Source organism: Apis laboriosa, unplaced genomic scaffold, assembly GCF_014066325.1.
Source record: "Apis laboriosa isolate Shangri-la unplaced genomic scaffold, ASM1406632v1 scaffold54_cov153, whole genome shotgun sequence".
Taxonomy (NCBI): domain Eukaryota; kingdom Metazoa; phylum Arthropoda; class Insecta; order Hymenoptera; family Apidae; genus Apis; species Apis laboriosa.
Window position 1 is genome coordinate 63,837 of NW_025223693.1, and position 27,571 is coordinate 91,407.

The 27,571-nt window shown below is 40.0% G+C and overlaps 1 protein-coding gene across 2 annotated transcripts in view; it reads left to right on the top strand.

The window, feature by feature from the left end:
• The first annotated feature begins 4,091 nt into the window (after positions 1-4,091).
• Positions 4,092-27,571, top strand: part of LOC122717640 (netrin receptor UNC5C-like) — a 49,184-nt gene continuing 25,704 nt past the window's right edge. For both annotated transcript variants that reach the window (XM_043941884.1, XM_043941885.1), the window contains exons 1-2: positions 4,092-4,583; positions 20,092-20,293. In XM_043941884.1, coding sequence (XP_043797819.1) covers positions 20,212-20,293 — 82 coding nt within the window. In that variant the 5' untranslated portion in view covers positions 4,092-4,583; positions 20,092-20,211. The remainder of the gene's footprint in view (positions 4,584-20,091; positions 20,294-27,571) is intronic.

The window sequence follows — 27,571 nt, forward strand, 5'->3', positions numbered from 1 at the left end:
ACGTGCTCCGTGTGGAATTTCGTGGACGAGACGTGCACGACACGTGTTCGACGCTGCTGGACCCGCATCTCGTTTCGAGATCCACGGACACTTGAGGAACGGTTTGGAGAACATCAAAGAAGCCCTCATTGATGACACAGGGGAAACAAGGAGGAAATTTAGCGGAAGGCACGAAAATAAACTGAAAGGAATCACAGTACGTGGGTAAACAAAAATACAATGGCCAGTTGTTTATAGAGTCCCTAATTCGAACGAGAACAAGGATGAAGATGTAATAGCTATCCGTATTTATTAATAAAGAGTAGTTTTATTACGTTCATTTTCAATTATGTTGATACATTTTCATTATATTAAATTATTGCAGATACGAAATATAATGTATTTGTTGAAATTATATTTTTATGAATCATCTTCAATTTTATATATATATATATATATATATATATATATACTTATTATTTGTTGATGAAGAAATATTTAATTGATCATCTTCGATAGATTAAACGAACGTTCCTTTAATTTATCTTTTTTCCTTTCCACAGCTAATATCTTTGTTAAATTTCCCACCCAAAATATCATCGAAAACCAAATTCTCGTTCGAGCGGAAACAACCCCTATAAATATTCCGGATAATAAATACATATTTTCCTTACACTACATTTCCTCCACAGATAAAAGAGTTCCAAAATTTACGTATCGAGAAATCTTATTTTTCTCGATATAATAAAAAGCCATCGTAATATAAAATAATATAAATAAATAAACTTCGTCAAAAATCGACCTGCTCACCATTTCCTTTCATCCACGGGGAAAAACTGGATTCCGTGGGGAATGTGACCGGTGCGGACCCAGGACAGGGGCCTGGAAGGGCTGTATCATGCACCGGGTGACCCCCGCTGGGTGCTTCTGCTCGATGGTACCACGGCAGAAGAGGGGGTGTGGCACCCCTCGGGATCCTGCGGTCATCCCTACCCGTCGGCGGCCCTTAGAAGCGGTCGTGTACACGCACAGCGTGGCATTATGCAGGCCCCGTGTTCTACAGGCCGTTACGGAACCGCCCTGTAATGGGATAAAAATAACCGTGTTTATATAGGATTACGAGACGATCATCTTCCACTGGGCCGAGTTTCCACGGTGGGATGGGCAAGGCCTTGAAGTAGGAAGGGTGGAATTTTCATCGAGCCGATTCACTCTCTCCGTCTCCATTGTCTACGCCTCGTGAAGCAGTACGCGGTTAATAGATACGTGATAGAGAGATACGTGACGTTTTGGGTACGTGGAAAGATAGGTGATGTCGAAGAGTTCATTGATGTCAAAGGAATTCACCTTTTCTGGAAATTGTCCTTCTCTTTGTTTGAGAATATATATCGTGGAAGAAATGTGTTAAATTCGCATAATAGAATCAATAATCATTTAAAATTTAATAATTAAAGTATTCTTTTTTATTAAAAAAAATCACTATTTTGAGATTAATAGATTTGTTCAAATGGATCAATTAATCTTTTGCGAATAAATACTTTCTCGTCTCTGGTTTTTGATAGATCAAGAGAATATTTTCCGAAACAAAATCGAAAATAAATCTGTATATTAGAAATAAGGAAAAATATATATATCGTTTTGCAAAATATTATCACTAGAAATTGAATATTGTTTACATTAGAATTTAATTTGATTTGATTTAAAAAAATGGAAATTTATAATAGATTTATATATCTTCAAATTTTATACTTTTATATTATATATACTAAATAGACGCAATAGTTGTATTAGACAATAATAAATGTATATTACGCTAAAAAAAAGATTAAAAAAGAATACGAAAAACATAATACTTAACCTCTCGCGGCCCAATCACCCAATCAATCAATCCCCTCATCATTCATCGAAGGGAAGAAAAGGTTACATCGTGTGTTTGCCACGCTGCTAACGAGACAGCAAGCTCTGTCTCGAAATCGTGTCCGTCGATATTAACCATCCGGCTATATTTGATTACAGTCTCAGCTAATTGCGCGTCACCGTTCTCCTCCCATTCGCCGTTCTCTTTCTCACCCCCTCTACAAACCCGCCGATCAATCGGCTATCACGAGTCTACTGTTGAACGACGCTAGATAAACCTCGATCAGGGATCACGCGAAGAATCTGCGCGCGCGTGTGTATATATGTGTGTGTGTGTGTGTGTGTGTGTATGAGAGTAGAAATGATACATCAGGGTTGCAACACAGAGTCCACCCCCGTGTACCATGCGTGTTATTAAATTATTCTAGCGTAACCCGGTGAATCTACCGATGGATATCTACCCGCAGATATAAATTGATATCGACAACGTCGATTTCGAGCGGCAAGAGGATACAATTGGTGCGCCACGCCGGCTAAATACGCTCGCTCGCGTACCTCCGCAACGGGAGGTTAAATTCCTGTTATTAATGGATTTGTTTGCGGTGCCTACCACGCCGGTCAATATTTATTTACGCCGGGCGAATGTTAGCGTTGCGACGAACGCTCTGCCCAATTCGACGCGCGGATCAGAGAGGGACGAGAAGGCGAAATGGGAAGGATTGGACGACCTGGTTTAAAGAGGGCAGCAGAGTCACGGGAAATGGCAAAGATCGTAAATAAATGTGACGGCTGTATTTATTTGGGGGATAAAAAATAAATTTATGCATCGATAACGCGCGGCAGCGGTGAGAAAGAATTTTTTTGATTTCCTGAACCCTTTTTCTTTTTATTAAAGGTTTCGATCGTGAACCGGTGAGCCCCCAACAGGAAACGAACGTCGTACACCTTTCAAGTTGGGTTGACCTTTTAATGGGAGACGATGAAATTGTGCAGCTTTTTTTTTCATATTCGAATTTCGATTCTTTTTTTATTTGCTCGAAGTTTATGTAGCTTGGAGTATTAAGTGAGACTTGTAGAAACGAAATGATATTTGGTTATAGTTGTAGTGTAGTATTTAGTATTAAGCGATATCGGTATTAATATTGGATATCGTGTGCTCGTTCTCTAACAAAATGGAATAACCTGTTCTTATTTCAGGATCATGATATTAATTCGATATACAGTAATTATTTAAATCAAAACGTCAAGCTGTTCATTATATGGAGTCATAATAAACCTACACGTCTTGTAATTTAAATGCAGCCACGGTATTATATTAACTTCGTGTTTAGTACAAAGAAGAGCGATATTAATATATTCGGAATGTTTAAGTAATTATAAAATTTAATAGTATATATACACAACATTAAAATATCCACGTACGTACGCCCATTTTATTTATTTAACATATCGTATTTAATATGAAACGAAATTCCACAAAAATTTCACAAAATTAATTCTTTTATTCCTCAAAATCACAATACATCTCTATAGTATAATTAATAAATTTTCTATGCTTTCTCAAACTCTCAATTCAAATTAAAAAGTATACTTTCTACCTTGTATTTAAAGATTACAATCCAATTTATTTTCTCCAAGAAACAGAAGAAAAATCACGAAAATGAAAACGAACTTCAATTCTCGCATTCTTACATTTCAAAAATCTCAAAACATTTCGAGAAAATGCGAAATCAGATCCATTCAAATCGAAATCAACGCACCCACTCAAAATCAGCACGATCATCTCCTCAACCTCCAATCATCCAAAAAACAGTGAATCACGAAATCTCCCCTCCCCCCTCCAACAAACATTCTCATTATCCCCACCCACGAATCCCCATAAAACTCATACATACGAGGCCAACATTCACTCCTCCCAGAAGCGTCGATCCGTTTCTCTCGGCAGTTCGCGCGACACTCAGCACGGTTGGCTCGTCGAGGCTCTCCAGCATCCGCGCGCTCCCACCAACGTGGCCGGCTCGAGCGCACGGCTCGTCTCTCCGCCGCTACTGCCACCACCACAGCGGCCCTCCACCACCACCACCACCATCACCACCACCACCACCACAGTCGACGGCGTCTCCACCACCACTCTGAGCGAGCAGCGGAGGAGCCCAAGAGGCGAAGGGCCCCGAGGTTTCTGCGCTCGGAGTCAGTTGGCCGAAATGAGCCGCGCGCGTTGGGGCTCTCGGTGTTCGTTCCCTCGTTAAGGGTGGCAACGCGTACGGTGGCGTGCACCGCTTTTATCACCGTGAGATGTGCGGGGATCGAATGGAATACGCGAATCGCGCACCGCTCCGTCGAATTAACTGTATCTCGTACGAAAGTGACGGAGGTAGATAGTTTTCGAGATCGAGGAGAGAGATTACCACGGTGTCGAAGGAAAGAGATTGGAGGAAGGATAGGAGTGGAAGGGTGTTCGGAAGAAGGGAACCTCTTCTTGCCTCGATACTCGACGCAAGGTGAACTCGATCTTGAGGTTTCAGCTTTGATCGTTGCCAATCGATCAGTGTCAGTGCAGTGGGCTTCTTCTTCTTTTTCTTTTTTTTTTCTTTTTTTTCACTTGTGTCACTTGCGTGGAAACAGTGGTTTTGGAAACATTGAACAACATTTTGTGTGCTCCTCCGTTCCCAAGGTGCAAGCTGGATTTTCCTCGAGGAAGTTCTGCGATTTTCCTCTTTTTTTTTTTTTTGGATCTAAGTTTGCAAGTGAGTCCCGATCGTAGATTTTTATTAGAGCGCAATTTAATTTATTAGAGCGCGGCCAAGGTTTAATTAAAATTTGAACGAGGCCGTGGAAATTGAACGAATATTTCTCTAACGAACTGTGACGAGCGATTGGCGGTTCACAGTTCTCCTGTTACATCGATATTTTTCAGTCGAGGAGAATTTCATTACGTGTTTCTACATGTATATATTTATATATATATATTTTTTTTTTCTTTTTTTGCATGTAACGGGTGATTTCTTTTAATATAAGCAGAAGTAGTCACGGTTGACAGAGCATTTCGAAAAGCTTCGAAATTAGGAGACGGTCGCTTATCTGGCAAGCCGAACTCCCGCTGGGCCACGGCTTAAAGGTCCCCTGGAAAACCTATTTAAAAAGCCGCGGCATCCAGTGAAACTGTTTCCTCCGAGACCGTTCTTACGCTCCACTTGCCTCCCAGCCGTCTCTCGTTATTGCTATTCAAATTAAGTCACCGTGGCCCGCGGATAAAGCGATTCTCGTGTCGGTGATTTCGAGTCAAGAGTTTCGGTGTTGCATAGCAATTGGGAAAAAATTCTGCGAAAGTTCTCTCTGGCGATTTACTTGTTGCTTATCGCCAGTTCCGCTTATAGAGAAGTAGAGTTTGGTGAAATGGATAATTTAAATAAGTTGAATTGTATGATACTGAGCAAGAAAAAAAAACGAATAAATAATCGTCGGTGTATCTTTATCGATTCCATACTCGGTTGATCGAAAATAATTTATTTTAAAGCGTTCGTTATTATTTTTAGTTTGTACAAAATTTTTCACTCGACTAAAAGAATGTTGATATTATCATTGGAAAGGAAATAATTCTTGACGATGTTATTTAGAAAAACAGTTTTCGAGTATTTATTACCCTCGCCATGTGTTTAAAAACGAATAGTAATTCCCTTTTGACATTTAAAACATAATACATTATATTACAAACAACACGATCAACAATAACATATGTCAACCTTCATTTCACTTACATCGAATTCGAAGAAAAATTATCCTCTACAATCGTACAATCATTCCATCATGAATCCCTCAAACTTTCCAATTTACCAATCCACGATGAGTGAAAAAGATACGACGATGATAAAAACTCGAAAACACGTCGTCTTTTGTCGTCTTCTGACACGCTATCGCGTAACGTTCAATTTTAACTTTCGACCGATCCACTCCATAACTCGCAAGAAACTGCTGGTTTACGAAACGATACACCCCAATACGAATAAAATTGCCGACTCCCCGGGGGAAACCGGATGCTCCCGTTTCGAAAAATACGCGAAAGGAAATAGCGTGGCAGCAGACGAACGACTCTCGACCCCCGGCGGATCGTATAATCGTAAAGTGGCCGTCCATGGATGCGGCATCGAGCGGAGATTCGCAAACATTCGGCTTACCAGAATTACGTGGCCTGGATCGCGACGTTCGCTATAAGTTTTCACCGATTTACGCGAAACGTGTGCAAAGGGGGGAAGTTACGAGTTTCCTCGTAAATACACGCAATATGCAGAAGAGGGGTTCGGTGGTTTCTTAGCACTCCTTCTTGGCACGATTATTCGGGGTTCCTGATCTTCGTAGGAAATATGGGAATATGTACGGTTGGTTATAAAAGTTGAATGTGGAACGTTCGGGTTCATCGATCATGGTTGAAATACAAAGGAGTTAATTCATGGAATTTATCTTTGTAAATAAAACATTATGTTCATTCATACGCAGGATTGGAGTTAATGAATGAAAATTTAATCAATCGTTGACAGTCGATTTCGGAACGAGGTTATGTGCTCGTAAAAATTTCTAAATGAATTTTCGTAACCTTTAACGTGTAATTGATATTTTTGTAAAAATTGTAGGCTTTTTCATTGCTTTGTTATTGCTTTGTTATTTAATTTCAAGTTATCTCTATCGTTACGTACTTTTATCGTGACGATATTTCGATCGAAATGAATATTCTGACTGTCGATGAAATTATAAATTTTTCTTGTTGTAAATGTCACATATTTAAATTTTATTATTATTATTAAACGTGTATCGTATTATATACAGCCCTAGAGTAACTTCATCTTTAATTAATGATACACATTAATGGATAAATATTATCCTACATTTATTAAAATTCCATTAATTCCATAATAAATATTTAAACCTGTAATAAATAATAAATATTCCATTCATGAATGATTAAATTCATCATTCACTCCTTTTAAAATGCTTGCTTGATTCTAAGAATTTTCTAACAAATTAAAAATACACGAATAAACATTAAATATAAATATATTACTAATAGAATTTCTAAAATAAACGATTGAGAAATAGCAATATAAATTCAAACCAATAGAAAATGAAATTATATTATAATTCTTCAACATACTAACCATAATTTAAAAACGCAGAATATAAAAAAAATATCAAGAAAATTATTCTTTTCACAAACATCGTGAAAAATATTGCAAAATATTTCGATATCTAATACTTTCGAGGGTAATGCATTTTCCAGACATATACATATATATATCGAACCATCCACAACACAAGCACAAACACCGAGAAACCAACGCTCGCAAGAGCCCGAAGAATCTCTCTCGTCTCTCCCCTACTTCATGACTGGATGGAAGAACGATCGATAATTCACGGTCACAGTCGAATCGACCTGTGCAATTCATGAATAGAGGAACGATTGTCAACCGCGCGACCCCTTTCGTGTTTCGTCTGGCCGGTGGGAGAACGAAGGGAGCGAGGAATTGCCGCGATTTCGCCCTCTACGAATCGATAAACGCTTCGAAATTGCGTTCTGATCGTTTCTCTCGGCGTTGTTTGCGACGGCTTGTTAACCTTCCGATCGAATTCTGACGCCCGATCATAGACGCCGCTAACGAGGATCTATCGCGAGAGACGCGACTGCAATAATCGGGCCTCGATTTCGCGCCCTCCTTTTGTCTCTCTCTCTCTCTCTCTCTTTCTCCACCCCACCTCCTTTTGCCCGTGAATGCAATTAATTAATAAGCCGCGTATCTCTTCCCCTCTCTCTGGCCGGCCGGCCATTGATAGGCGGCCGTGCATTAATCGTCGCCGCGATACCGACACAATAATTACGCCTTTGTCTCCTTTGACGGGGGAACGATGCCCGCGGAAAACGATTCTCCCCAGAGTCGAATTATTTTTGTAAAAAAGTGCAAGAATGGATTTTATGGATGATGATGGTGATTCCGTTGAGGATGATACATACATTGTAGTTTGGGTGGACGTTTATTAATAATTGGGGCTTGGATATATCTTTTTATGTGAATGGATGAGTAATAAAATTGTGCGAGATGGATTCGTGGATTCTTGAATGGAAATTTGTCGGGAGAGTGTTGCTGTTGTAAATATGGGGTAAATATTGGGTCAGCGTATAAACGATTGCTGAGTTTAAAATAATCGAGGTTATCGTGATGAGGGAGATTAAAAAAAAGTAAGGCGATAGGGAATAATTGGAGGAAACGGAGGAAATTAATTAGACGGAGGAGTTATTATCAATGATTAATTCGTGTATTATATGTAAATCTTTCTGAGAAATTAAATACTAGTTATATATTTTCACGCTATATGAAACGAAGAATTTTTATTCAAACATTTCCAAGAATTTCCTTTCGAACAAACGTACAAACAATTTTAATCTTCAAACAGTCTCAACCGGAAGTACAAAATCGCAACAAACGTGTATCATATTTTTACCTAAATTAAACCATCATCTCCACCAACGAGTTTCCTCCTCTGCCTAATGCTCGAAAATGGCCGCCGCCCACGCCTCTAACTCTCGCTTCCCGCCGTTCTTTGACTCTTTCAAAAAAAAAAAAAAAAAAAAAGAATCACCCTCTCCGTCGAAACGTTACGAGCAAAACGATCGAGCAAATCGCTTGATATCGCGCTCGGCTCGCGAAATTCCATCGGCGCGACTTCGGGTCGGCGTTGAAAGAAGCTTCGGCGGAAGCGGTGGGACGAAAGCGAGAAGGCTGAAAAGCGTTGACATTCAAAGGGTCGCGTGTCGTGTTCACAGGAACGACGAGACGACGAGCAGAAATAAGAGGATCCATTGGTGGAGAGTGCTCGCGGTTCCCCGCCCGACTTCTTTATTTTCCGGTCGAACGAGTTGAAAAAGAAGAGCGACTCCTCCTCTCTCTTCATTCCACCGCGGAAGATCATTACTCTGCTCTGCGTAGGTCGGTTACTCGTTAATAACGTCTGTCAAAGTCGAATAACGGTGCGATTCGTTGGCGTTTAGTCAGCTTAATCGAGAGCTCGCGTTCGTAATCGAGACTTCCGATTTTTCTCGACCCTCTCCTCTTGTTTATCTGTTGGGATGAGCTCATGTGGCGCTCGAACGACCGCGTTATCCTCCAATAGACGTTTCCATACGAAAGAAAGTTTCTTTGATAATGAAAATTCCGTTTGACGTTGGCTCGATAAGGGGGGTGGCTGTGTAAGACGATCAGTCTACGGGAAACAGGCGGAAGCGAAGGAAAGGAATAATTCCTTTGGATAGTCTCGTGCCGTTTTTCGGAGACGAGGATCGTTAATCTTGCAGCGAGCTTTTTACGCCAGCTTTACGAGCTCGCGTGTATTCACTTGGCACGCTCGCTACGTATCCCGTAATTATCGAACCGGTGCGTGGTTTTTTGCGTAAATATAGATAGAGATTTCCGTGATTACCCAGCAGGTAATCGTAAATAATCGAGTCGATGCAGTCGACTTAGCGTAGATTATATGCGCATACAATTGAACTCGTTTTCTCCGTTCTTCTTTGTTTCATCATCGGCAAGTGTTCAAGCTCCCACAAAATTGGCAAACGAAATAAACTTGTTTACCAATACACAATTATTTATTTTATTCCTCTTCGCATATTTCGTTGTATATTATATTATTAAATGCAAAAAAGGACAATAACGATCATATCTTTGAAAGAATAAGAACCGATTTCATCAATTTTACAAATTCAAAACAATGAATTACAATTTAAAACTACATTATCTAAGTTAAATTTAGAATTACCACTAATTCACCATCATCTCTATCTACCTGCTTTCTCACACAACGCGATACCCATCGTTATATAATCCCTTGCCGCTTAACAAACTGAAACTCGAGGAATGCTCAAGAAGCGGGAAGAAACGTCGAAGAAAAACTGTTGCCATAGCGAGGAGGAGGAGGAGGAGAGGCAGGAAACGCGATGGGCACGTGATGGGAGTGCGTAAAGCCGGTCGTCAGGCCGCGTTTCGTTTCCCCTGGCCCGCTTTCCGTCGCGGGGCCCCCATTAAAAACTCGGCGATGCGGCCTTATCTCGGCCGACGGATCGATTTTCGGTATCGCGGTCTCGATCGGCTCGCAGGAAACGACGTTGCGTCCCCCCCCCCCCCAGGTGGAGGGAGCAGCGGTGGCGAACAGGGGCCCACCTGGCACGCGTTGCCCCTCCATCTGCTTTCTCACGGATCCTCTTCCTACCTGCTTGGAAACCTCGGCGTGCACGCGAGCGAAACACCAGTGTTCACGCTTCGACGAATAACCAACGGCGATGGATGCCTGTTGGTCGATTGGCGAGGGTTGTCGATCGATGGAGGATGGTTATTTTTCTTTTTTTTTTTTTTTTTTTTTTCTTATGGAGGTTCTTCTGGAGACTTCCGTGCGAGGAGGGAAAGGGAGGTCGGGGGTATAATGGATACAAATCGAATCGAACCGAGATCCATCGGATACAGGGAGATGATACAGGGTTGTAGATAAGGGGAGGAGGGTTGGCACGAGGGTTGGTATTTGTGGCAAATAACGCGTAAATCCGATGGATGGAAAGTTAACGCGTGGATAGTGGGAGATAAGGGAAGGTAGATTGGGGATTATGGTGAACGATAGGTGAGAAACGTACGAGGATGGGTTCGATTTATTTTGCTGGAAATTCTTGGCCTCTCCAAAGTTTGGCCCTCTTCTGTAATTATGTATTCCTGAAATTATGTTTGAGCAACACGTGGACCGTGTATAACCGTGGAAATATTATTATGTGAAATATCATTTGCATAGTAGTCAAGGTAATCGTGTTTCGGGACCGTCGAGACGAAATAATTAATAGAAATATCAACTCATAAGGGTCTGAAATTTTAATTACGATCGTATGAAGAAATTGGTAATATGCGCCTGAGACCACACGCATAGATACGTGCATAATTTATCGGGTATAAAAAATTTTATATTTATGTTACAGTCTTTCCCTTCTTGTTTCCCAATTTGTTTCTTAATACGCCCTCCTCTCCCTCCTCTCCCTGTCATGTCAGAGGCATGAATATGCAATTTAATAATTTATGGAAATTTATACTTCAAACATAAGATATATAATTATCGAAGGAACGAGATTTTTGAGATGACAGTATTCGCTTCAAAATTGTACAAACCGGTAAATTTTTTTTCAATTTTAATATATTAGAATAAAAAGTGATAAATTTCAAAAGGGAAATTTGTGTTTCTCTTTAACACAATTATTGCAAAAATCTAATTATAAGCAGAATACGATAATGTGATTAAAAATTAAATGTCAAAGAAACGAGTCTCTAAATAAACGATAACCAAACCCTCTTGCGAAACGAGATAAAGGAAAGGGGACGAAGCGGGTATCGCGTCGAAGCAATAAAACGCGAACAAGGGACAGCAAGAGAAACAACCCCGACGAGACATACATCACGAAACGTCCCAAAAATGTTGGTAGAACGTACACGCATACACACACATGCATCACGCGTATGCTTGGCATGCATGACGGCGAACGATCGACACGCGAGATTAGAGGGAAAGCGTATCGGGGAAACGAGTTTCTTCTGGCGCTAGGTCCACCACGTCAAGATCGCGCGACAGATAGACCGGTCCAGGGAAAACACGCTCAAAAGGGAAAAAAAGAAAAAAAGGAAAAGGAGAAAAATAACCTGTCCAGATCCTGAATTTTCGCTGGACCCGCCTCCTGCTATCGCGGAGGAGTTGCGTATTCATGGAAAACTGTCAAATAATTCTGCGACGCGATTCGAGAGAAGCGTTTGATCCTCTCCACGAGTAGCGAGCAGCTCGATGGCGTCGTTGACTCGCGCGCACACGTGGCCAACCGAGTATATTTTCAGCGACACACCATCGGTCCAGTCGCTCTTATTCGCGTGACGCGGCTTTAACGAAGCGATCAAAGAAGTTACGAAGGTGTGTTTCGGATTTAGAATTTGTAAATAGAAGAAACGAAAATGGTTTCTTTCATACTTTCGTATCGATTTTCGAATTAATGAATAAAGTAATGGGATATAGTGGAAACAATGTTTCATAAAGATAGTTTTAATAACAGAGATTTCTCTTTAGAGGGAATCCGAGTCGATCGCCATGATTACATTTTAATTATAATTATTTTTAGTAATAATTGGATATAGAAAGTTTATATCGAATATTTGGATTTTTGAAGGATTGCCACGATCATTTCTTGTTGCAATTATGTATACAGAAAATTTTATAATAATTATTTTTAAAGTCGTTTCTCAAGAGTTGCCACGATTATTTTTCGTTACAAGCTTATGCGTGTAGAATGTATGTTGCAATGAATGGATTTTCTGTAGCGATAGATACTGAAAAAAATATTATTCGTCGCTGGTCATACATATTAAATACTTTACGCCACGTTTTCTTTTCATATTTTAATATTTATTTAAATTTTCACTCCCTAGAAATAAAATATTATATTTACTTAACCTTATTAAAACAAGTTAGTTTTGCTATTATAAACGAGGGGTCGCGGCTCGAAGAAGGTCGGGAAATATTGCATAATATCATTTTCCCCTGAGCACACACAAGCACATATATTTTATCCCAGATACAAATGAACGATTGAACGTATTCATTACAAAAAAAAAAAAAAATAATCTACGTTCGAATTTACGCAGCTGTGAGCTCATAAATCTAAATATTAACTCGAAATTTCTTCGAATATCTGGAAAAAAGGAGAACGAACGAGAGAGAACTTATTCGCCAGATTTTCACCAAAGGAACTCCCTCCGTTTGATCATCCACTGAAAAATCCAAGACGCGGTTCCGCTCCACAACTTCTTCTTTCCTCCACGAGAACTTAAACGAGACCTTCTCCCATAAAAATTCACCTTTCCCCTCAACCGTTTTAAAAGTCACGGGCTTTAACCCCTCCTCATCGAGTCACTTTTGACGTGGTTCCTTCGTGGACCTCCTTTCACCACACGGAAACGGAACACTTCGCACGAAGTTGAGACGTAGACGCTTTCGACGCCACGGAAAATCGATGGATCGAAAGATCGTAATGGACGAGGTTACAAGAGGCTCGCAGCGGTGGCCAAGCTGCATTGGATACCCATAAATCGACCGAGCAGGCCACGTCCCACCGAATTGAATCCTCGTAGTAGTCGCAGGTAGCCGCAAATTTGTACACGTTGCGTCGAGGTTTCTCCTCTCTCGTGAACCACTCCTCTTCTGGCAACAAAGTAAAATAGTCATCGTCAATGCGTGTCGTCCCAAAGGTAAGGAAAAGAAGAAAGAGCTAAGAAGGTCGACTCTTGTGGTCTCTGTCAAAGGAAACTTGTATCTTCGGGATCGGTTCAGATCGAGGGAAGATAAGACGCATAGTGCGAACTTACAAGCTTGTTCTCTCGTATTTGATTTAACTAACTAACGGGCCCACTAGACCTTGTATCTCCAAGGATCTTCATTTGGAGGATTATCCTACGTGGTAGGTGAGCAAAGAAGAAGAATATTCTTATAGACGTAAAGTCTATAAAGATGCTCCGCAAACCCACATCCCTCTGCATGGGGGGTTGACATGTTTATTTCGCTGCGTAATCTTCTCGGATTACGTTTGAGGCGTACGTGGAGAGAGGGAAGGAATAGTTCGAGAGAGGGGAGGGTGGAGAATGAAAAGAAAAAGGAATGGAGGAAAGGATAGGGGGCGGAGGCAAGAAGCGCATACCTGGGATCGCACACGTGTGAGCTCGAGAGTTCTCTTGTTGTGAGGATCGTGTACACGAAACGAGTCCTTGAGAGAGGCGACTACGATCGATTTGTAGCGTGAGCCAAGGTGATGTTTGTTTTAGATCTATTCGTTGGTGAGGTATATTGATTAAGTAATTTTCGAATGGTAAAAGTTATGGAAGCTTGTATTTGAAATATTTGAATTAGCAGAAATTAAATATTATATAATATTTTCGATGATATAATTAGGGAGGAATTCCAATATTAAAAATTTCTTTGTATCCCTAAAACTTCTGTTTCGAGTAATTATAATCTCTCTTCCTTCGAGAGAAATTTCTACAAATTCGTTCCAAACAGCAAAGAATATTATTCAAGCCAATGAAGAATAATAGTGGAGAAATGGGTGTTTTCGAATGAAAGAAAATTATTCTCTAGAAAATTTATTACTCCATCCATCGCGTGAATACGCAGAGTGTGATCCACGGAACATACGTGGGTGGGAAAATTGGTCGAGGGATGATTTACCGAGAAATGTCTTTTTTATGGTGTTTGGAAGATTCGTCGGAAAGATACGAGGATGAAAAATAAGGTAGATCGATCTTTGTACCACGGAAAAAGAGAGAGAGAGAGAGTACATTTGGACGTTTATTGTGAAAGACGAAGTTTATCATTTTAATATACACCCTTTTTTTATCATAAAAAGGTTGCTCGTAAATCAAATCTTTCTCTTATCCGTTTCTTATCATTTCGAAAAATTTCTCGTAAATCATATTACCCAATGAAACACAACCCAATGTACGGTGTGTACAGCGGAAAACAGGAGTCTGTCTATCCCAAGAACAAAATACCAGGTTGCAAGAGAGTTGCACTCCTGATTAAGCCATTCGGCCCCATCCTCTCCTAAGCTTTCCTTCCTCGGTCTTCATCCACAGGATACTCGTATATTTTCCAAGCCAATTTCTGCAACCATCTAGCACATCCTTCTTTCTTTCCTCAAGGGGAAAATCGTGGAGAAACACGATCATTCGAACACGGCCTGTTATTCAAGTATTCAAGTATTCGTGGCTGCGTGAAACGCAAAATTCGTGACGCTGTTACTACGTAAATGCATGCAAATTTATTACGACCGGGGGCAGGATGCGTGCGTCGCAATTTACAACGCTGTAAGATAAAATGCGTAATATCCCTGGGCATTAGAAATGTGAAGGAGACGTGGTGGTATAACGCCGCGAGATTACACGGCGGAGAAGAGTCGAGATCGGTCGAGGAAGTTTCTAAATAACACGATGCACGATGGCGTTCCACGTTGTCGAATGAGGGGAGGATCGAGAGAAACAGAGATATAATTGCCCGGTGTTTCACGAATCCAGGGGTTGCAGCAGCTTTTTTTTTTTCTCCAGGGCCTCGATCGATCTGCGTGGATCCTGACACGCAAACCAGGATCAACGATTGATGGGATACGACGATATAATCGATCAAACGTGAAGATGTAAGGGAAGTTTGGATGATCGAGCAGAAGAGAATTAAAGCGTTAAGCTGATGCAAATAAAGCTCATCGTTAATTTTTTAGCGATTTTTATGCGATGTATCTCGCTGTCTCCTCTTTTTATCCTCCTTTCCTTGAATTCTATCCTCCTCTATATCTCTATGGATTAAAGGTTTGAAAAAATGTTGCACGTAATTTCCTCAAATCGAACATTTATCACGCTGTTGTAAAGATAAATAATTAAATTTATCTATTCCAAAGTGATCCTCCTTCTAACCTCTGCCTCATCATTAACATTACTCATTCCTGAACTTCGACCTCTACTTCTTCATCCTATCTTCCACGGCCTCTACCTGAATACTCTCTATTTTCTGACTTTTATAAAAGCCTTATATATTATTCTCGCTTTATTTTCAAAAATTATTTTCCATAATCGGAATATTCGCACGGTGCGTGGTCATAGACCAAAGCGATAATGCCTATGCTATAATTTCGTGCTTGTAACTCGTAAGATCGTTCAACTTCTAATTTTACTTCCTCTGGTAATAAAATTCCAAACTCGGAGTGTAAATTAACAGTAAATCCACCACAATATCCCCGAGATTACAGTTTCTCCTCGACGTCTCGACGAGTGAAAAAGGAAATTCTTAAGAATCACGGAGCCAATATTCGATTGCTCCGGTTATACGGGCTCATTCAATGCAAAATATCGGCGTCCGACTTGTATCGGTGGAGGTTTAACCAGGCTTAATTAAAGTCCAGATGAAACTTTACGAGCGGCGATAAAGCGGTACGCACACTTCCCTCCGTATTTGCACGAACGGTTTGGTGTGTACTCTCGCGGAGGGAACTAGTTTCGCGCGATCGTGTAGCTCGTCGAGCTCGAAGATGGAAATCAACGGGGAGAAACAAACGCGCGAGCGAGTACCACCGCGCACGCATGCCTGCCTGTGTATCGGTGGATTGAAACGCGACAAGCCGGATCGTTTGTCAATGTCGTCCTTCGGTGGGTCCTTTGTTGGTATCGCGGGTTTCGCGTTTGTAGGTGGTGCAAATTATTTCGTTGGAGATCGAAAGTGGCCTGCGTTTGGCCGCACGTGCCTCTGTCGGCGGTCCAAGTAATTATCCATGATGAATTTTCCCGTTGCGTTAAGAAATCGCTCGAAACTGGAACTAAAATTAGATCGAATCTTGGTTCAAATAGCGCAACGATCTTAATCTCGTGCAAGTTTTTAGAGATTAAAAATTATTCATCTTTTGGAAAAGGGGTTTCGAGTGCAATTTCAAATTGTTGGGAAATGGTCACTGCTAAAAATACAGAAATAGACGTATAATGTTACGCGCTGGATATAAATTTATAGCAAATCGTATTGTATCGAGAAATTTGTCTCGTGTATATAACACGAGGAAAACAATCTAACGTTTCAACTAAAGCGGATTTAATTCTTAAATTATAATTCCTGTGTTTATTATTTGTACGGAGAATCGGGACGTTATACGGGAGTCTATTGTAGATAATAATGTAAATAAACATTACTTTCTGTAAACATTAGTAATAGTCGAAAATATTATTGGTATATACGAAACTTTACGCAGTAGACATTTCCTATTACACGCAATAAGTTCACGTTAAGAACGCAGTAATATATTACATATCTTTGCATACTTTATTCCCATATAATTACTATATTCCTCGTTCATCGCATCCAAATCAACTTCTAGGAAGACGTAACGAATGCGATATCCTCAAATGGCAAATTAACAATTGATCGAGAGAGTTTAAAATAGCATCGAATCGACAGTGAGCTCGTTATCCGGGGAAAAGTCGATGAAAACACGGGTGGAACACAGGACAGCTAGGGAAGGTAGGCAGGGCAGGACGGAGAACGGTCTCGGAGATTCATGACGCGGAATAATCCACGGGACGAGGAGAGGAGGCTGTGGAATACCGCATTATGCGAGCGTATCGGCGCTCTTACACAGATTTCCCATCGACGCCAGAAAAGAGACAGAGAGAGAAAGAGAAAGAAAGAGAGAGAGAGAGAGAGAGAGAGAGAGAGAGAATTGGCCGGGTCTAATCCTCCAGGACGGAGGACTCAATTTATAAACGTGCCCAGTATTACCACTCAAAGGCTTAAAACACTCGACACCGAGCAGACGTCGTGATGCCTCGCACGGACGAACACATGGCATTTCACACTGCAATTGCCACGAATGCCTGCCCGCACAGGGTGCGCGTTAGTCGGGGATAAGCGCGAGAAACTCGAGTGCTATTCAACCCTGGTTGGCTGCCCTAGGAAAGCTCTCCTTTCTTTTCACGGGGACCTGTTTTCCAGAGGAGGGTCTTCCTCGCCACTTCACAAGCTGTCCGCTTTCCGTTTCGAGACCGTTCCGTGACGCAATACCCACGCCTCGTCGCTTATTCTTCCCCCTCCCCTCTGTCTTTTGATCCTCCTCGCCTTGAACTCTATCCTCCTTTGGTGTCGGATATGCGGAAAGACGGTTGCGCGCAAGACGGTGTAGGTAGATAGATGTTCGAGGTAAACGCGAGAGTGTGCGATTCAAAAGCGGTTTAAAAGCTTCGAAGGGCGACTTGGGTATCGCGTGACAACAGGTAGGGAGGGGGAGAATCGAGCGGAGCAGGATTCTCTGGAGTATTCAGCGGCTACCGGTTTACGAGTCGTCTCTTCTTCTGCGATGTTTCTATTTCGCCGAGGAAACAGAAACAGACTGTCTGTGGAGCTAGATCCACGCATGTTTACGATATACGTGCTATGTATACGAGAATTGTTATGTGGTGAGAAAGGCTATAGTGTTTTTTTTTTGGAGAGACTTCCAATCGAGAATTCGTTATTGATTGTTCGTGTCTCGCGAGAGCGCGCGAAATTTTGTCGATACTCTTGGGAGGGTGGATTCTATTAGGGTTTGTGGAGCTCGATGGCAGCGAAAGTAGACGGAAAATGTGGTTTTCTTGTACGGTTGAAGGGGAAAACAGGAGATATTTGGAGGTATTATTGATTTTAGTTAGATGATTTAACGGTTTCGTTATAATTAATAATTATAAAAATTATAACAGTTATCATAAAATTTGTGTGAAATGGAATTATTGGGATGTTATAAAATTTCATTAAAAACAGAATGTAAGATTTTATTTTTAATGAAAATTTTTAATATATAGAATATAATAGATTATTTTAACGAAGTATCATTTTATGAGAATTTTTAAAATTTCGATATTCTTTTTAATATATAAGTTTTAATATAACTTATCATTCTGTTTTAAAATATTGACATACGAAATTGCATTTAAAAGAATGAAATCTCGAAAGTTAATTTTCCTTTGAAAGGAATTTTCCAAAAGACAAAATTACTTCAATATATAATTCATTACAAATTACAAAGTTTTATTAAAATCTTTCAATTAACAAAATTTCCTTTTTAAGACATATATATATATATATATGAGAATTTTCAGAGTGACGATACATTCTTTACATTTTTACCAAGCAATCGAAGAAACGAATGGCACGAACCCAGATCAAAATCCACCCTCCAACATTCCAATTATCTCGGAACAGAATTTTTCACGTCAGGTTATCCATCTCTACCAGACGTATCACCATTAATAATTAAAGATCCTCGGTTATCGGGCAAAATTGGTTGCCAGGAACAGAGAAAGACACGAAATTCGAGGGGGCAAACGAATGGGAAAGACAGAGAGGAGAAAGGAGTTGGAATTACAGTCGGGTGGTTCCTCGATCGAGGAAGGCGCCACGAGGAAATTTCGCGTGCGGGAAAGTGGGCGGTGGAATATTTAAATGGCAAGGGTTGCCAACCGGCATCTAAGTGGCACTCTCGCCACTCCTAACCGTCTTTTACGCTTTCCGGTGGTAACAACGGAACCGCCGACCCACGTCGATGTCGTTTCCGCCCTCGCTATCGCGTGCCATGAAGAAATTTTCATATTTCCTTTTTTCTTTCTTTTTTTTTTTTTTTTTTGAGAAAATATGATATGTATAACCCTCGTATTTTTCGCGATGGAAACGCACCCTTCGAAGGGGTGGCTTCCAGCGAATCGACTCCGTTCGAAACCGTTAATTTTTTTCCAAACCCTTTTCTTCTATTTCTCTTTCATTTTTTTTTTTTTTTTTTTCCCCCTCATCTGAAGGATGTATACGGATTTTAAGAAGCTACAAAATTCAAAGCTGAGGTTGAATTTACGAGGAATTTACGAGGATTTCGAGACGAGAGGGTTCAAGAGTGGCTCTTTTGTTTCAATGACGAAATATTTTTGAATGAGGTGGAATTTAGCCGGGATTTTTCATCGCGAATCTCGAGGGGATAATAATAATAATAATGCGGAGAAGAAATAATATTTTCGGTATCGGTTGTACAAGAACTCGTGTATCTGATAATCTGGAAACGGAAGTTTTTATTCATTATTCAATAGCAAGTTTTTAGCCGATTTCACGATGTAATTTTGCGAATATGTAGGTACGTAGAGCGTGGAAATGGGAGAGCAAAGAGTCTAGAAGTCAGTCTTTTTATATGTTCTTTGTATATAATCCGTGAAAAAACTTGCTCGTTCATTTACGTTAATTAATCATGACTGACGGACTACGTGTACCAGCCGTACTCATGCAACGTTAATCCGTTTCCTTGAATACAGCGGAGCACGCTTCTTTAAAACATTCCGCAGAAACGGATAATGGATGCGCGCTGCTTTATTCATTCACGTGGAAACAATCGCATTAACCTTATCACGCAGATACACCCTGATACTATTTCTCTATTAGATGTTAAAAAGTATGAGAATTTATCTGTGAATAGCATACATTTCTTCAAAGTTTAAATTACTAAATCAATATTTCAGTCTGAAGAATGAAACTTTCGGATTTCAAAATTTTAAATTTAAAATTCAGATCTTTCAATTTTAAATCAATTTTAAATCCTTTTTTAATTCTCACTTTTTATTGTAATTAATTTTTAAAAAAAATTTTATCTTTCCGTTACAGGTGCGGTTCGCGACCATCGAAAATTTCACAGTGAAAAGTGTGGCCGTTTCCTTCCATACCTCTGTTCAACGGCGTAAAATGAACGAATGATCGACGAACGACGGTGACACCTAATCCGCGATGAGGCCGAAATCGTGTTCCCTGTTCCTGTTGTTCTGCGTGCTGATGCCGGGATTGGTATGCCCCTTCACATCCGGCGAAGGTGAGCAAACTTCCGCCTCCATAACGAGAAACACAGTTCTCTCCCGCTTTCTATCGATCCAAGAACCTGACTCGTGGCAGTCGGTGACGAACGAAGTTGTCGAGTACCACTTCTTTCGCCACGAGAAACGAATGCTCTTGCCTCGTAGATCGCTCGATAAGGAAAAATAACCGCCATTTTATTATTTCCAACTGATCCGACGCGTGCAATTAGCTGAGAGATAAGGAGTTACTAATGTTTGGCGTTAGATTTCGCCAAAAAAAATCTGAAATAGGTTTCCATTTCCAGAAATTATCCTCTTTTATTTATGGTATAGCATTAACTTGTTCACACTCTAAGCTTATTTATTCTTGATCTCAACTAACAATTTATTACCTAAATTATCTAATTTTTTGAGCGAATAGGTTTTTTAAAGAGTGATGTCAAGATATATATATATGACTTTCATCTCTTCTCCATTTAGTCACAATTTCGAAGATCTTCGGGTCTGATTTCGATTCGAGAAAATATTTCAAGGGATAGAATAAATAACAGAAGAAAGGATATCCATAAATTTTTCAAATAAATCAAAAGAATCTCCAATTCCATTCCATCATCATCATCTGCACTCAGATGATACAATTTCCTGATTCTCGTCCAAAGGGTACGTCACTAATCAACGTTCACGAAGGGGGGGAAATCGAACACGGGCATGCTTTTTGCGATTCCCAATGCACCAGAAAGAGAGAGAGAGAGAGAGAGTCTTTGGTCTTGTGTTCTATGTGCACGAGGCTAGTCACGAGCACGAGTCTCGTCGGGTTGGGTAAAAGGGAAAGGGTGAGCGGAGGGGAGCCCAAGCAGATCTAATTATACGGCAAGTCAGCGTCGTTGATTAGTGGTGGGCATAACCGGCCGGTTACGTTACACCAGCCGTTTTCGATGATGGATTACGCTCCCCTGGAGCTAGTTTTAAAGCGACCTTACGCGAAGGGGGGTGAAGGCTTGGCCTTTCTCGGTTTCTTCGCGCGCTCGCGAGACCACGTGGCCGACTAATTAGCGTCCTCGACATCAACCGGCCTCGTCATCGCTGCGCACAGGGGATGATGAATGGTGTGTGTGTGGTCGACGAAAAGGAGGAAAAAGGAAAAAGCGAAAAAAAAAAAAATCGTTACATATAATAACGATAGAAAGTTCACGGTACGGAGAAAATACAGGCTTGGAAAGGAGCGTAGCTCGAAGCGAGAGCCAATCGAGAGAGAGTGCAGAGAGAATTATTGCGTTCTTTAAATCTTCTTTCTCGAGAAACTTATTTCCCTCTAAGATGACAGTGTTTCAAATTAACATGTTCGCTAAAGTGTGCGTTGCGCTTTGGGCATTGGTAAAAAGAATTTTAAAATGTGGTGGGTGAATGATATGTAGTTTAAGGCAGAGGTCGTTGTATCTGTTTAACATCGAAAACCTGTCGGACCTGTTAAAATTAGTGTGTTTCGAAGATTTTTTTTTTTCTTTTTTTTCTTATTTCTGCGCTTTCAAAATTGTAATCGTAGTTCGTTCGCATTTATCTTCGCGTTTCATTATCGCAACTTTAGATTTTATATTTTAATTTATTATTGAAAATATTGATAAGTACTTTTTAGTGAGATTAATTTTCATTTTTATTGAGATAGAAATGTAAATGTAGAAACTCATTTATATTCATTATGTTACTTAACTATATTTATGTATTAATTGCCTTTAATCACGTTCACGTTGCTTTAACATTAAAATGAGATATTCATTAAACTAAATGATTTTGGAATATAGAAATTTATTCATTTTAACTAATTGTCGATTATCTTAATTGAAATTTGATATAGGAGTTAATTAAATTTGTTTTCTATAAATTTTACGATAATTTAGAATTGTTAACTATGTATGCATCTGTGTATGCATCAATTTTAAATTAAATTAATGATGAAATTAAAAAAAAAGTTCGGTATAGAAACGAAAAAGAAATAATTTTTAAATTTTTGGCTATCGGTATATGTTTTTAACAGGATGATCCTATGTTTTTATCAGGATAATTGATTGTATAAATAAAAATTCAAAATAAAATACGGAATAAAATTTGTTCATATAAGGTTTCATTTTCAAATAAATTTAAACATTTTCCAAACACAAAAATAAATAATTCTTGAAAACTTTTTCAAATAAAAAACAAAAAAATATATTCTATTTTTCGATTATTTTCACGTTTACAAAGAAATTATTAATTTCCATTTGAAAAATTCTCTAATTTTATTTATTCGAAAACAAATTTATTCCTTCCACGCAATTCTCTTTTTCGTTTTACTTCGAGCCATAGAATCTCTTGATCTCATTTATATTGAATTTTAGGCCATTCTGTAAAGACATAATTCGACAAATAATTAAAAATTTCACTTATCAAACTTTTCTCTTATCACCGTTTTATCTATCCTCCACAGTGAATCGCTTAATATCCCAAAATTAATCTCACACAATTTCCATCTCAAATATCTCCTCCGTTATCCTCAAATAACCGCAAAACTCGTGCCTAACAACTCGTCATCAACAACCGTACACATCTCTTCACCAACACACCGACCACACTTTTCTAACACGTAGAGTAATTACGCCTGCCGGGAGAGCAGGCACGGCCGTCCATTTTTCCCCCGTCGAACCGGGCGGAAAGGAGAGGCATCGCGATGCAAATTACACGCGTCGACATTTAACGACTCCGATTGTGTGCACGCGTGTGCAACTTTCCCGCGAACACCAGGTATCGTGGGTATCGTCGATGACGTGGAAGAAACCGGCGCCTAAGAAAATCGTTTTCCGTCCTCGCATCGGCCAACCTACCTGACCGAGTAGAGAGAGAGAGAGAGAGAGAGAGAGAGAGAGAGAGAGAGAGAGAGAGAGAGAGAGGCGACTCACGTGTGCAGGAACGCGCGTGTGAATAATTATCCCGACGATTTATCGCGACGTGATATCGTGTCATAATTCCAGCGAGTCGGCTGGCCGTTGTTCCGCCGCGCCGAGGAAAATATTAGCCTTGTTAATAATTAAACGAGAAGCTCGACGCCAAGCGTCGTTTCCCGCACAGGTCGACTCGCTTGAATCTTGCAACTCGCTCTATTCTTGTAACTTCGCGGTGTCGCCTATGCTCCTTCTATTTTTCAGAGGGGAACGTCCTCCTGTAGGAAATAAGAGGAGAATTTTAGATTACGGTACGCGAGAGAGCGGTCGGATATTTAGAGAGAGAGAGAGAGAGAGAGAGAGAGAGAGAGACTTCGAGTTGATTTCGAGATGATTTATACGATCGATGTGAGAGGATATCGGGTATATAAGATTCCGTGGAACGATTTAGAGAGTTTGCGCGTACATTGATTGCGATTGAATATTTATTTGGGAGGAGAGAAAGAGTTGGAGAGTTTTGTAGAAATGGGTGGAAGGAGCGTTGAATTCGATTTAATGAGTAAATGAATCTTGTTAAAGAGTATCCTGGAGAGTTTGTAATTAGATCGTTGCAAATGAAATGGTCGAATTCTTGATAAGGTTATTGGCGTTTATATCTTTGTTGAAGGGTAATAATTATATCAAAGTTTGGCTCGACAGGTGCGGTGCATCTTATCCATCGGGAAGTAAGGTTAAAATTATTACAATTATTCGATTATTGATTGATTTAATTGGTTGTTGTTAATAATTTTTTATTTATTCTTTTCTTAATATATATTGCAATTTTATATTTAATTTTAAAACTTGTATAAGAAATTATTTATATTTGATATTAATAGTTAAAGTATAGTTCATTCGACTATATGAATAATTGATTTTTCTTCATAAGATAATTGATAAAGTAATATTCACCTATGTTCAAGCTTTATAGTGATATATATGTATATATGTATATTGTAACAAATATTTTAAGAAACGATATTTTTAAATAATTTTATATACAGATTTTTATATATATAACATTATTATTTATAATACATATTGAAGTGATGAATTTTAAATAAATAAATATTTCTCATGTGCGAGAAAGAATTATAAAATTATTGAAAAAAATTATGGAAAGTGAGTCATCATATCACGATTTCATTCGTTATTAATATATTGTAGAAAGTCTTTTTATATTTTAAACAATTTTATTATCTACAAATATAATACAAATTAATACAAATAATCGAATTGATTGAATGAATGTATTATTAAATATATTTGAAGAAATAAAGAATAATCACAAAAAGAAAGTTAATAGGTTATAATTAATATTAAATGTGAATAAACGAATAAACAAATAAATTGAATAAACGAATTTAATTTGAATAAACGAAACGATTGCTTATAACAGAAAATGAATATCAAACATTTATTTCACCAAATAAGAGTTAATCTTGTAAGCTATTTCAAAGGATTTACATTTTCTGATTTGATACGAACTAGAAAATTCTTCCCACCTGGAGTATTAGCCATAAGAACAATGTATAAGAAACTAAGAAATCGTCGAAAGTAAGTTAATAGGTCAAAATTTATAATTAGAACATATATTTTCTCCTAATGAAGAGAAAAATAGAAAATATACATAAATCTTCAAATTTTCGAACATTCCCAATAATATAATTTCAACTGAAATAGATATTCTTTCTACGTGCAGTAAAAGTAACAAATAGAAAATAGGATAGTCTAGAAGGATGAGACTCGTGATCCGGAAAAATCAGCCATTCCAACCGAATTATCCCCGTAACAATATTACGAGGAAGGTCGCCAGATAATACAACATCCATCAAAATTACCGTAGTACCGTTTTCAAGGAGGTCAACCTTTCGAAACCAGGGAATCTACCGAATCTATCGACGTCTCCTCTCTTCCCACGTCTCCCCACGAGCCGGCTTTCGCCTCGTATCCGGTAGCGAGGGAAGAATTACGAGCGGAGAAAATACGAAGCCGATCCTACCTCGATTACCCACCTCGGAAAAAAAATATTTATTTCAACGCGCGAGAAAGCGTGAAATCGCGTCGCCGAATCTCTAGATTTACGATTAATAAATCCTCTCCCCTTCCCTCTCATCCACCCCCTCCCCCTCCCCTCCACACTTCCCTGCCCTCGATAAAAATGGTACACGTATCATTTCGAATTCTCCATCGTCCCTATCCATCCAAGATTTCGAATTCCATCCGTCCAAGGTGTTCCAAGGTGTAACAGTCATACTTCTCGCCCCGACCCCTCCACCGTGAGAACTTATTCACTCATCCGGGCCTTATTACGAGCGTACGATAAGTATCATAAGTAAATCTCGATCCCTGATGATCTTCGATCGCGCAGCGGTTAGGAGAAGAGGGACGAGGATGAAACGATGATAATAGAGAAGGGGAGATTGGGTAGATTGGTCAAAGGATAGGTGGGAGGTCGAGTGGATCTCGCGAAACTGCCCCGAGCAAAAATGCAAAAGCGAGTGCTGGTTGGCGGGTTGGCTCGAACGAGCAATTACCGTGGTTGGTTCCACGGTCGGAATGGGGCCCCTTCCCGGGGCCCCAAAGGTTGCGTTGGGGAACGGAGGCAGAGGAAGAGAGGAGGGGGGAGGGAAGAGGGAAGCTGTGGTAGAGTCGAGCGCGAGGAAGAAGAGAAAAAAAGAAAAGGAAACAGGGGAAAGAAGAGAAATGTAGGGAGAGAAGTGGAGATGGTGGGGGGAAAGACTCTTTAATCTTTCGTAGTCTCTCATCGGCACCACTGGCCGACCAGCGGTATATACCGGCCTCTGTTCCGCTCGTTGCAAGCCTCTCTCTCCGTTTCTGTCATTCTTTCACCCGCCGTGACGAAAGGTCGGGTCAGCTTTAATTATCGTAAATCAAACGAGAGAGTGGTGCGCGTGAGAGGAGGAGGAGGAGGAGGAGGAGGGGTTGTGCAAGCTCGCGCGCGCCGCGATTATTGTTGAAATCGCGGAGAACGACGAGTAAAAGAATGGACTGGTGTAGAACGCAGCGGCCTGTGGTAACCGGGATCGTGAAATATCGACCGATCGAATTACAACACAGACGATATTTTTCCCCTGCCCCCCTGAACTCTCGCTATCTTCGGTTGGCCAAAGAGTATCGGTTATAGCGGAGACGAGTTGCGAAATTTCTCGATCTTCCCCCTCGCATCACGTTCGAAAGTCGAATACATCCTTTCTGTCCGGTGATTCTTAATTGCGGCTTTCGACGGTATGAAAAGCGGCTTTGCTTGACCAGTATCTTGAGGAACGAGTTGAGTAAAACCCAGTTTTATGGTTAATCTTTGGAAAGCGAGGATCGCGGAGAACATAAGATATTTTTAGTCGATGGTTAATTCTTTTTAATTGGATTGTAAATTTCGTTTTACGTTTTGATAAATTGTCAGACACAACTCGATATCTTCGCGTCCGATTATGTTTTGTACGTTACTTTTTTTCTTCTTTTCATCCAAAACTTTATTGATATCTTTTCTTTTTTGTGCGAAAACAAATTTTGAATAAAATTATGAATATATTTTATATATCTATAAAATTTCTATTAGTTTGTCAGTTCTTTAAAATTCTTCACGTTTCTCTTAAATTATCTTCGTTCGTGTTCATCCTCATTTCTTAATTTTCTCTTTTAACTGGATTTTTATTGTAAATCGAGTCATAAATATACTATTTAAAATCATTCGACCAATATCAAACCAATCAAAACCGCCTTCTGAAAAGACTTTTAAAAAAAAATATTGATGAATTTTTCCACAACAAGAGGTCAACACGTAGGCGCACGTATAATCGAACGAGTGCCCACGACGAGTATGGAGCGCGAGTTTTCCCGCGCCTCGTTCGATCCCGCCTCGTCAGAGATTCGAATCTTCGGTGCCCGCAATTTCAATGCAAATCGGTACATGGGGCCCCATTGTGTCTCTCAAATGGAACGATGAATCCGCAAAAAAAGCTTGGCACGTGAAATTTTGTTCCAATTCTCTCTCTCTCAAGGAGAGATCGAGCCACAATGGACGATCGGCCGAAGGAATCGGCGTGACGCCGATTCGAGGGCGGCCGATTATCGATATCGAGAAGGAAAAGAAGGTGACTAGAGGGAAGGGGGGAGGAAAAGGAGAAGGGAAGCGTGCACACGCAGTCAAACAGTCGTATCTGATTCTGTTACTCGGTTAATTACACGCCTTGAACGTGGGCCTCGCTTCAATCGATTCGTGTAATGCGCATCATCGCCCTCCGCCACTTCCGGGAGGGGGGGACAGGGGGGGCCCCCGTTTAATATTCACCCTTCCGTACGAGCTGGCGCGTTTTTCGACTC